General features: G+C 38.6%; 1 protein-coding gene across 2 annotated transcripts in view; it reads right to left on the bottom strand.

Moving 5' to 3' along the window:
- LOC121325913 (zinc finger CCHC domain-containing protein 14-like) overlaps nt 1-10,439 on the bottom strand; it is a 48,888-nt gene extending 38,449 nt beyond the window's left edge. For both annotated transcript variants that reach the window (XM_041268988.1, XM_041268989.1), the window contains exon 1: nt 9,071-10,439. In XM_041268988.1, coding sequence (XP_041124922.1) covers nt 9,071-9,673 — 603 coding nt within the window. In that variant the 5' untranslated portion in view covers nt 9,674-10,439. The remainder of the gene's footprint in view (nt 1-9,070) is intronic.
- Between the last annotated feature and the right edge of the window lie 1,894 nt (nt 10,440-12,333).

Genomic DNA, 12,333 nt, shown 5'->3' with positions numbered 1-12,333 from the left:
ATGGAGCTACCCATAAGGGATTGGCAGAAGAGGACCCGACTCTCGGAGAGCCGCTGCAGCTGAGCGACTTGGGAATGGAGCTACCCACCGGGACCGAACGGACTCCGAAGGAGAGCCTTGAAAAAGAAAAATTAGAGGGACTCGGGATCATGGAACAGAGCTTACAGGAATCCTGGAGCTAGAACAGAAAGGAGTAGAGAGATCAGAAAGATTGAAGGACTGTGAGGCAGACTTTGCATCAATAGCTGAGAAGGAGAGGAACAGAATCCAGAAATTAGTATAGGGAAAGCGCACGAGTTGCGACAGGATAGAAAGTGTGCAGCCGGGGGTCCCTCTGGCCTGACGCAGAACCTCCAGCTCGAAGGGCGTAGCCCAGGGAGGCCGGGGAAAGTGAGCCTCACTAATCATCAAAAAGGGGCACCCCTGGCCCCCCACAGAACTGCACCTGTGAGGATAGAAAAGACTGCAGCCACTGCACTACATAGTTTTAAGTGGGGGAAAAAACAAACAAGACAACCTAAAGGAAAGCTGTCCGCGCTGTGGAGAGGGAAAAAAACCCCTTTTTAGGAGGAAACCTCTGGTGAACTGGGAGGAGAGGGCACTCCCACTTGGGGCAAGCTAGCTAGGGGTTGGTGGTCAGATATGATGACTGCTGGGGTGGATCTGATGTAGAGATCAACTGCTGATTATGTCTAGCGATGTCATCTTGACTTTGATGGCGTGTTGGCTGAGCCCGGCTCTTGCTGAGGATGTTGCTGCTCTGATTCTAAGAGAATGGGGTGTGTTAAACTGGGAGGGCAGTCCTGCCTTGGTGACAGGGGAGGAGAGGCGAGAGGCGAACCAATGCCTAGTGATAATGTTTCTAGATAGCTCAGAGAAGAGGGGTTCAGAGGGTGAAGGTTTCCTGGTTGATAGGCGTTAATGAGGGTGCGGATGCGATCCTAGGACTGTTGCGGGAACCGAAGGAGTTGGGTAGCGAAACAGAATCCTCTTTTCCAGAAGACACTGAATAAGTGACTGAGGGAAAGGGGGGTGGCATCACGTTGAACGCGTCCGAAATATCCATTGTAGCTAGCCATGCTCCTTGACCTGCCTGCTTTATAGATTTAATGGCGTTTGAGAGAATGATATAGTGAAATGAGAACTCGACATGCAGGTCTAAGGCAATGATGTTTATGGGTGAGGAAGCTGAAAGGAGGGAGCTTGCGGGACAAGGGACAGATGGATTTGGAATGGGCGTCGCCACAACAGTTGCAAATGTGGAGATAGCAGCAGCCTTTGACCAGGCAGTTTCCAGTATTAATTATTGCAGATCTGCCTGGCGCCAATAGAGCCAATAATAATACAGCGGCCAAATTTATCCTGGGAACGAGATGCTGATGGGGGTGCTGAGCCGTGAATAGGATTGACGGAAGAGATGTGACGAGTGGAGGGTGGAGAAGAAGGAGGCAGCAGGGTGCAAGAGCTGTAGGAAGCTGCTCTGGGATACAGAGATGAAGAATGGGCTGTAGAAGCACAGATCCCATAGGCGCGGGCTCGCAGCCTGCTGAAAATCCAATTGAATAAATCCATATCTGGAGTGGCCCAGTTGATGATGATGTTGTCGGCTTCCAGGATTACAGCCGCTTTGGCGGAAAAAGCTTTTTTAAATAGCTTTGGCTAAGATTTCTATATATTTTTTTTTCTTTTTGAAAAGTATACACAAAGACAATGAAAAGACTGGTAGCCTACCGGCTCGTACGAGAAACAAAAACGCTAGAGAGGGCGGAAGAGGGAACATGAGACTTATACAGAAGTGGGAAAGTGACTGACTGGAAATTAGAGATAGGGGAAGGATAAACGCGACTCAGAAGCACTCCCCCGAAACTCAACCTAAAGATTTACACTCGATGCACTGACATTTTATTTTTGAAAATAAAGTACAAACACCAGTTTTTTAACAGAAGATCCAATAACTAAAAATACTGTTGTGCATAATAGTTTAACAAAAAGGCACAACTTATATTCAAATTAGGACTTTCCCATTATATAAAAAAAAAGAAATACAAAGGACTTAAGTTTTTAATAACTGAAAAGAATATGCATGCGTCTGCATCAGACGTCGCTTTAACATTGTAATAACAAAAATACTATATTTTAACAAAGTAATTTCTATCTGAACTACAGCTGTTCATTACTGTTGATATTTTATGTCCAAAAGCAAACCATCTGAATTAATCTCACAAATCTTCAGTAATTTAACTATCGTACGAAATTCAGCTTATTTTTATATATTGTTGCCATATAATCCAAACACAACGTGATTTGAAACAAAAGAAGGTAATCTATAGATTTAACAGATTTCAAACAAAACAAAACAAAAAATAATCTTTCAGAAATTTGCCAACATAGCTGGCAGGTGTAACGACTTCACCCTCTGTCAAACACGCTTCATACATTTTGTTGTAACTGCCAACTGTCACTGCCAACTTTACATTTTTGCTTGTCACTATTGAGTACTGGCAGAGTTAACTTGAATGGATTTCATAGTGGCATTGTATACGTTGTATTTTTTGCAAACAAACAAAAAGGTTTCTTGTTATTTTCAATTATAAAATATTCTTGTTCCCAGCTATCCTGGAAACCTCTGTTCTCTTAACTAACTTTGGTAATACATTTATCCATTCTGAAACACTGAACTTAAAGCATCAGCAAAATATATTGCTGAACAATGAACTGAATTGGCACATATTTTAATTTTGGTGCCTCCAGCTGGGACAGTCCAAATAGAAGCCATGAAAGGGGGGTTTCGAGAAAGCCTCGCTTCCAGTGGAGAAAAAAATCCTGAATGATCTGAAAACAAAAACAGGCATTGTTTTTTTTAACCGAATGGAAAGTCTCATAAGCAGCTCGATAAGTGAAAGTTTATACCGGGCTGTAGGCGGTCTGTGGTTCAGGAACCCCTGGTGTATACCAACTGTTAGCGAAAGCTGTGCTGTGCATTGGAGTCATGGACGAAAACTGCCATCCCTCAACCAAATACAGCTGCTTTCCTCATCAATTTTCACAGCAAACAAAACGCACAACTTTTGATTTCACAGAAACAAGTTTACAAAACAAACAGAAATGTTACAGCTGTTTTCCGTGGCTATTTTAAGTAATATCTCACATGCTGCCAGGCAAGACTAAGCATTCAGAAGGAGAAAAAAAAAAAAGTACTTCCAGCTATTCCAGTTCCAAAGAGGTGTAAAGCCTGAAAATCCAAAGATATTGAAAAAAAGGACCCTTGCACACTCAAATAAATTCTTCATTGCAATTGTTGTTATTTGGTACGGGTAGCTGTGCCAAAACTAAAATGTAGTTCCAGGGATAGACTGAAATAAGTGCCCAGGGAATAAACGTCAGTTATGGTAACACAACAGCACAGACTAAATCAAATAATAACTTAAAAAAAAAAAAAGAAAAAATAGAATGTTGTTGGCAGTCATCTAAAGAAATCTGGTCATTTATTCCACCCATCTCCAGAAATCCTTTTTCCACTCTCCTTTAACCTAAAACTTGAACAAAGAGTATAATTGCAATTTCCAGTTGGACTGTGAATACTCTGCAAATCTGCAAAAGTCTTTAGTCTCTGATTTTTATCAGATCACTGTATTAAATTAGCTTTCCTGTTCTACAGTCAGAGAATAATGCTCTGGCTATAACCAGAGGTTCACAGCACAAACTTGTTGCACATTGATTGCAGGAGTACAGTATGTACACAGGCAGATTCTGGAACCATTAACTTAACGCTTAAAGCCAGAAACGAGGGAAACAGATTAAATGAGTAATGGTCAGACTTTATTGTATTACAGCATCCTTCTTGCTTTTCGCTCAAGCCCTAACCTTTTTTAAACAAGCATTGCTTAGATAAATGTTGTTTAACTTACCGGCAAAGTGATAGCGAGCTGTTTATAGATAATAAAACATGACTGTGAACTCTACTTCTGCAATAACTACTACAGAAATGATCACATATGCTGCCCCATACAACTGAAACATTTGTATTTTAGAGAAGTAGTACCCTAATAACTATTGAAGACAATATTGCAATACATATTGGAATTCAATGCTGAATGATGCTTGTTGATTTTTTCCTATCAACATAAATCTACTTATATAAACGGTGCTTTTCATGGAATTTAAAGTATAAGAATGTAATATGACTAATTGAACTCTCATAATTAATGCCCAGTCACTAATTTTTGTTGGATCCTCTGAAGTACATGCATGTGCTCCCAATTTTAAAAAATAGAAAAACATTGCTGGTTTGAAAGCTACTTAAAATTGATTTTAAATGACATTTTTGAATTTTTATTATAAACATGTTTTTCAAAAATGCATATTATGACTGTGGCCATAAATATGGGTTTATATAAATCAGTCAGTGCATTTACAAAAGCATAAACAAGTTATACACATTTATTTAAAAATAACAAAAAAATACTTGTAAGTAATGTTATAAACTATCCATTTCTGTATCTGCTTTGCTTGTTTTGTTTTTTTCCTCAGAACTTCCATTATTTTTTATCTGATGAGATCAAATGCTGCAGAGCCAGGGGAAAAAAAAAATATATATATATATATATAATATATATATATATATATATATATATATATATATATATATATACATACATACATACATACAGCTCTGCAAAAAATTAAGAGACCACTGCAAATTTTTCTTAAATCAGCATCTCTACATGTATGGGAGCCATTCCATTCCAGTGTCTGTTGAATTCCAACACAGGCACACCTCATTCTACTGAATGAGGTACTGATTAGGGGATCACCTGAACCAAATCTTATTTAATGAGGAAAAGTATAAAAACCACTCCTGTGGTCATCACTATCCTCTTGCAATAGGACCAGCTGGATGGCAAAACAGTGCTAGTAGTACCTCAAAAGTAATTGGAATCAAAAAATAACTATTGACCATGCCCAAAGAGTTGAAAAGGAAAGTTTTGAGTGAGGAAAAGAAGGGTTCAATTCTAGCTTTACTGGCAGAGGGATACAGTGAGCGTCGGGTTGCTTCCATCCTTAAAATTTCAAAGATGGCGGTTCATAAGAACAAGGTCAAGCAGCACACATTGGGGACAACAAAGCTACAGACCGGCAGAGGGCGAAAACGACTCTCCACTGACCGGGATGACCGCCAACTCATTCGAATGTCACTCAGCAACCGTAGGATGACATCAAGTGACCTACAAAAAGAATGGCAAACGGCAGCTGGGGTGAAGTGCACGGCGAGGACGGTTCGAAACAGGCTCCTAGGGGCAGGGCTGAAGTCGTGCAAAGCTAGAAAAAAGCCCTTCATCAATGAGAAGCAAAGAAGAGCCAGGCTGAGGTTTGCAAAAGACCATAAGGATTGGACCGTAGAGGACTGGAGTAAGGTCATCTTCTCTGATGAGTCCAATTTTCAGCTTTGCCCAACACCTGGTCGTCTAATGGTTAGACGGAGACCTGGAGAGGCCTACAAGCCACAGTGTCTCGCACCCACTGTGAAATGTGGTGGAGGATCGGTGATGATCTGGGGGTGCTTCAGCAAGGCTGGAATCGGGCAGATTTGTCTTTGTGAAGGACGCATGAATCAAGCCAAGTACAAGGTTGTCCTGGAAGAAAACTTGCTTTCTTCTGCTCTGACAATGTTCCCCAACTCTGAGGATTGGTTTTTCCAGCAGGACAATGCTCCATGCCACACAGCCAGGTCAATCAAGGTGTGGATGGAGGACCACCAGATCAAGACCCTGTCATGGCCAGCCCAATCTCCAGACCTGAACCCCATTGAAAACCTCTGGAATGTGATCAAGAGGAAGATGGATGGTCACAAGCCATCAAACAAAGCCGAGCTGCTTGAATTTTTGCGCCAGGAGTGGCATAAAGTCACCCAACATCAATGTGAAAGACTGGTGGAGAGCATGCCAAGACGCATGAAAGCTGTGATTGAAAATCAGGGTTATTCCACCAAATATTGATTTCTGAACTCTTCCTAAGTTAAAACATTAGTATTGTGTTGTTTAAAAATGAATATGAACTTATTTTCTTTGCATTATTCGAGGTCTGACAACACTGCATCTTTTTTGTTATTTTGACCAGTTGTCATTTTCTGCAAATAAATTCTCTAAATGACAATATTTTTATTTGGAATTTGGGAGAAATGTTGTCAGTAGTTTATAGAATAAAACAAAAATGTTCATTTTACCCAAACACATACCTATAAATAGTAAAACCAGAGAAACTGATAATTTTGCAGTGGTCTCTTAATTTTTTCCAGAGCTGTGTGTGTATATGTGTGTGTGTGTGTGTGTGTGTGTATATATATATATATATATATATATATATATATATATATATATTCAGAATATAGTGTAAAATGACATTGTCCACAACTGCCAGTCTTTAAAAATAATTGTAAAAAATAATTAAAATTGCACTGATACAGTTCTTAAATTGGTGCCAAATAAAAAAAAAAAATAACTGAGCGTTTGTGCAATTCGTAATTTTATTGGATGCAGAGCTCCAGAAGAAAGGGGGCGTGGTGAGGGGGACACGTGACATAGGATAGTGTGGTGATTGAAGTTCTGCGCTGGAGATGACCTCATAATTGAAAGAGAAAAAAAAAACATGCATGTCAGTCAAAAAAAACAAAAACAACAAAAAAAAAAAAACCACCAAGACAACATTTACCTATTAGATGCTTTCAAAACAAGCCAAATTTGGCTAGAAAAAACCATCAATCTGGCAGCACTTATCAAGGGGGAATAACTTAAAAGTCACATGTGAAACGCATTACCTATTAGATGTTACCTCAAGTTCAATGTACAAATAAAATGTAAATTCGTAGAATTTGTTTTAGGAAAATCAATATTGTAATTGGCGTTCCGGTACTTTAAGGCGTAGGTTTTGACGCTGCATAACCATCCTTTTTGGATTTTTTTTTATTAGGAAATTATTCCACACATGTGACTTTGCTTTGTAGAAGTTAAGCAAGCTTGACATCTCTGTGTGCTTCTACCATATGTTCTTTCGTGTTAGCACTGCTGGCATTATGAGTTCTCACGGGAAATGATTATCTCGCGAGATAATAGCCATTTTCCAGTAGATGTTTCCCTGAATCAGTTTAACCAAAAATACCAAATATATTGCCTGATGAATATTGCAATATACCGGTGTATCGGTACTATTGCGCACCCCTACTAATAACCCAGATGCTATGCATTTCCTAACATGATCAGCATGTTTATAAAAAAGAGATCCCTTTTCATTTCATTTGATTCTGCTTTGTTATTCTAGGCTTACTAAGAACATCCTTGTTTAGTTCACTTAGTGACAAGGCAGCCTTGAGGAGGGAGGAGACCTTTAGGGAATATAAACAAACAGGACAGCCAACGAGGCTTGCGATTTAATACAGCACACAACTACCAAATGTAACAAGATTTTAGGACACCACTTTTAAATAGACTACTTGATTCACCTTGTCATGTAGTTACTGTAATTTGTCATCCAGAGTACTGTGGAGCCAAAGACTTCACAACCAAAATCTTGTAAGCTAATAATATAGGACAACATCTGGAAAATAAAAGGAATTTTTAAACAGGTCAATCAAGTCCCAAATAGAAATGAAATAAAACACAGGCTCCAAGTCATCCCTTAATTTGCATTTGTTTCCATGAGCTCATCCGTGAATAAAATTAAGATTATTTACTTGCTATTCAATTGCTTGCCTATAAATTATGCATGCTGAACATCGGAAACATCTGCCTGACAGCAATCTGTGGATTAACAAACCTGCCATGCAAATCAGCTTTAACGGATATTCAAATGGCAAGGTGTTTAAAACCAACATTTTACTGTAATACTGTATCTGATTAACTTTAACCCATTTTGAGTAATCTGAGGAGTATTTTTTCTCCCATTTGTCACACATTTTGAATCTATCTATAGAAACGCAATCCCACTGTGATGAAACTGGGATTCAGCTATTGAGAGAAAACAAACCTGACATATTACAAAAAGAAAAAAGGAGTGAACAATTCAAAACCTGACAGAACATTCAACATTCAAAAACTGACAGAATTGCTTGCAATTGTGATGAAATTTGCTGAAGACATTCTTTATCATCAAGATCTGGGTATAGTAAGAGGTGTCTCCGTCACACTCGCATTTTCACAATGGATGCAGGTTCATGGTGATTTATTTTGTTATAGTACTGAAAGCTCTAATTTTGTTTGCAGGCATGTCAGGTCTGCATGTTGTTGTTTCTGTTAGGTTATCTTCTGCAATACAGGAAGGTAGGATATAAGGGTAGCCAAAACAACCTCATTCAAGGGCTATCTGTAAACAACTCACTGACTATATTGCCTTCTAATTATTGACAATTGCCCACTGGATAGCCATAGCAAGCAGCAGTATAGATATTATGGCATGATGAATATACAGATATTACTGTACACTGGTCTTACAGAATACCAGGGATCTTTTGTGGCAAGACCATCTCTAAATGCATAATGTGACTAGGGGGCATACAGTACTAGTCATGATGATCTTGTTTACTGTCTATACTAACTAGCTCACATTAGAATTTGCTCTGAACTGCCAAAAAGAGTAAAATATAAAACTCCCATTCCCCAAAATACATAAACTAAGACCATCAACAGGAACCGCCTTGTGATCTCGTTGTCCACTAGGGTGGGTCTTGCATCTTAACATTATAGACATGGGCAGCTTTTCTTTAGTAATACAGAATTCAAAATTGAAGCCATCAGTGCGAGTACTTGATAAATCCTACTTTTTGGAAACCACTTAAGAATTCTTGAACTAACTAGGTACCATAAATACTGCTCGGAAGGGTTTAACACTTTGACACAGAAACGTACGTCTGTCATGGCTACAAAATAAAGGAAGGGATTAATTGCAAACAGTACTGCATTTCTGTGTGTTAAAATCCCACAATAAAGCTATTTGCCAAACTGTATATGTCAAAAGTTGTAGGCCGACAGGATATTTTCAAATACATCAATCATATAGATTATAATAATTTTTAACCCACCTTGTGGCAGCAATGAAAATCAGTACAAGAGCTAAATGTCGTGCTGGTGGTAAAAGTTGTGACAGTAACTGTGTTCGTGGTAGTAAGGTTGGCGTTATTGCACGTCGTGTTTACAATGCTTTGTATCTGAGTCAGCTCCTGCCTCAGCACTTGTTTCTGATGGAAACTAAAGGCCGGGTGATTCGAAGCCATGGTGAAGAGAAGCAAAAACTGGTCCCCGGTTTGCCCGTCGTTGAGCTGAAGCCCGTAGTTGTTGATTATTGAGTCGATGTGTGTGAGAGTTCTGAAAAGGACCCCGGCTGCCTCCCGGTTGTCAGAATTGAGCAGTGCCAGGGCGATCAACAATTTGCTCCGTACCACCTCGTCCGTTATGTTGGTCAGGGTGGCCAGGTCGGCGGCGTTGTTAGCCTTGATCTCGGCATCACGGAGCGAGTGGTAGTCCTTTCTAGCCAAATCCTCCAAGGAGCAGCCCAGAAACCGTAGCTCTATGGGCACACAGAGGTCGAGCAGCCCGCAAAGGAATTCGACCCTCTGAGCGGAGTTTAACTCGGAGAACCATCGGTATACACCTTCCCTTTGCACCAAACACCGCTTTTCCACCATTTTTAATGTATTTTACATATACAATAACACCCACAAAGCCAAGTTTATAGCTGTCCCCAGCTCGTGAATAGCGTTTTCTTTTCTCGAATCAATGCTCCATTCAACTTTTTTTTTAAAGCAAGTCACGACTTAGCAAGACCGTGTGAGTATGCAGTTTTTAACTACTAAAGAAAAAGCAAGACTTTTGCAACCCATGAAAGAAATGTTCTTCTTCACCTTCCCTTTGGCATTCGTTGTTTTTAAAACAACTAGACTGAATTCGTACGTCATGTAATTTTTCTTCATTATGGTTCAGCATTTAAGTTTAGTTTTACAGCACGTTATAGGATAGAGAATCTTCTTTGTGCCAATTTCTTGAGGGCATCTTCTATTCACTTAAAAAAAAAAAAAAAACAAAAAAAAAAAAAACAGATGTAAACTGGTTTTCCCTCACGCGCTAACGAATCTCCGGTGTCTCTTTAAATATTTCCCTTTTTCAGTTCTCAACACATTCACAAGTTTAACTGGTCTAGTCAAAACATAAAAACTATATTTCCGGTTTAAAATTGAAACGTAAAAAAATACCACTCCATGTCAACAGCTAACGCACGCTCCAACTTGTTACCTGGTAGCTAGATAAAAAAAAAAAAAAAAAAAAAAAAAAAGTGTCCGCTTTTGTCTTTTAAAATTCTGTGGTTTTTTTTTTTTTTCTGTTCTTAGGTCTGTCTCAGATTAAAATTTAGGGATCGTCTACCAATAACTGTAAAAACTTCAAAACGGAATTTTGTTGTTTGGTTAGAGAGTAAAGCGTCCTCTTTCCCAATCAAACTTTTTCTAAAGTCAAATTTTAATTTGACAGACACGACTACTTCACGAATAAATAAAACTCTTTATACAAAATGTTATTCCATTCTTCGCTTTTCAGATAGGATACTCGCGCAGCAACTAACCCCAAGCACCCTGGTCGTCCCAGTGACTAGATACCAGTCTACGATTGGCTATAAGAAGCGTCTTTCTCCTCAGCGGTCACTAGGATTGGTCAAACTGGACCTACCTAATCAGGAGTGCGGCAGCCCACTCTCCTCGCCCATCCCTTTCTTCGATTTTGACAGAGAGGTATTAATCAAAGGGCAGCGCCAGCGACCATCACCTTATGTAAATTGTTCATATCTGCAGCTGTTGTCCTTATGTCGTTCCGTTCTCTTGTTGGTTTATTCGTCGGTCAATACAGAACCAAATAGAAACACAGGTATCCCTTAGCTATCTTCTTTATTGGCTTTGCCAATGTTCTGGCGGGTCGGCTGTCAGTCCAGTAATTCACAGAGATGCCGGGTTCTCTGAGGAAAAGCTGAGTGATTGGTGTTTGCAAACAATGGATCAATCTAGGTAAAGCAGTAGTGTGCCCCCCACCTGGGATGAAACTCGCAACCTTTCAGTCAAGGGCACAGGGCTCTAGCTGAAGAAGCACTAATGTTTGATTGTATAACTTTTTTTTTTTTTTTACATGAAATACTTTTTGTATAGGTATATAAATGTCAGTTGCTCTGGATAAAAGCATCAGCCAAATCAGTTAATATGATATATTTTTTGTGGCTTGCTATTTATTAAGTTATTTATACATTTATAATATAAACATTAATTTCTACATTTATTTAAAAAAAAAATATTTATTTCTAAATATATTTATTCCTCTATGCATTTTTTAAATTTATTTATTTATACCTAATAAATTATTCCTTTAATTTATTTTTAATTAAACGAGCAGCTACAATTTATCAGAGATCAGAGATTTAGATAAGGAAGCTACATGCCACTATTGTGTACAATTCCACTCTATGGTAAACTATGAACTATGAACTACAGAATGAGAAACTAGATATTTTCAAACAGGAAATAGCGTTTTTCTATAATCGAGCAGAACCTTCAGATTTTCAGCAAAATCAGCCATGCATGGATGTAAGCTTAAAAAAAATAACGCATTTCAACAACAGAGCAATGGCGCAACGGGCTAAAACCGTGAGCTCTTTAAGGACGTCATGTTGCAAGTTTAAACAACCATCTTTTTTTTGTGTGTGTGATATGTAATGTTTTAAAACATAAATAAATAGTTTAATATAAATGTTGTGGATATCAAACTGCTTGTGTTACCTGGTTTATTTTGACGTTGACCAACATGTGGAATCATATGATTGGTAGATGTCCAGTTATTTCTTTTTGAAAAGTCGCTACGCACTCTTAAAAAAGTAAACGGAAGAAGGAGAATAACAATTTTACCTTAGTTTTACGACTTATATGTAATTGTGTATAAGAGGTATTTACATTTTTTCACATTTGAAAGAAAGTTTCAGACTTTTGGTACTGGTACAGATGGTAATTCTAAGTGATTTAGTTTTGCCGCTGCAATATGGCGAAAACAGCAAAACTCTTGGAGCTGTATAGAGACTCTCCGTAGTTTCAAACACGTTTTTCTAACTTGTAGGAGGAACTACAGTTCCTCTCAATACATTGCTCAAAGTCTTAGATATGTTGCATTTTTCTACTCTGCATTATGAGCATCAATAATTTACTCAAAGCCTCCACTAGTGTTTTCTACTATTATAACAACCTTGACTTGCATAAAGAAGGATAAACATTGAAATAGCTCGCATCACTCGATTTTCAAGGTGTGGTATCTGAAGCAT

Source organism: Polyodon spathula, chromosome 13 (genome assembly GCF_017654505.1).
Source record: "Polyodon spathula isolate WHYD16114869_AA chromosome 13, ASM1765450v1, whole genome shotgun sequence".
Taxonomy (NCBI): Eukaryota; Metazoa; Chordata; class Actinopteri; order Acipenseriformes; family Polyodontidae; genus Polyodon; species Polyodon spathula.
Note: the sequence above shows the minus strand (reverse complement) of the source record. Positions and strands in the feature narration are given on the sequence as shown.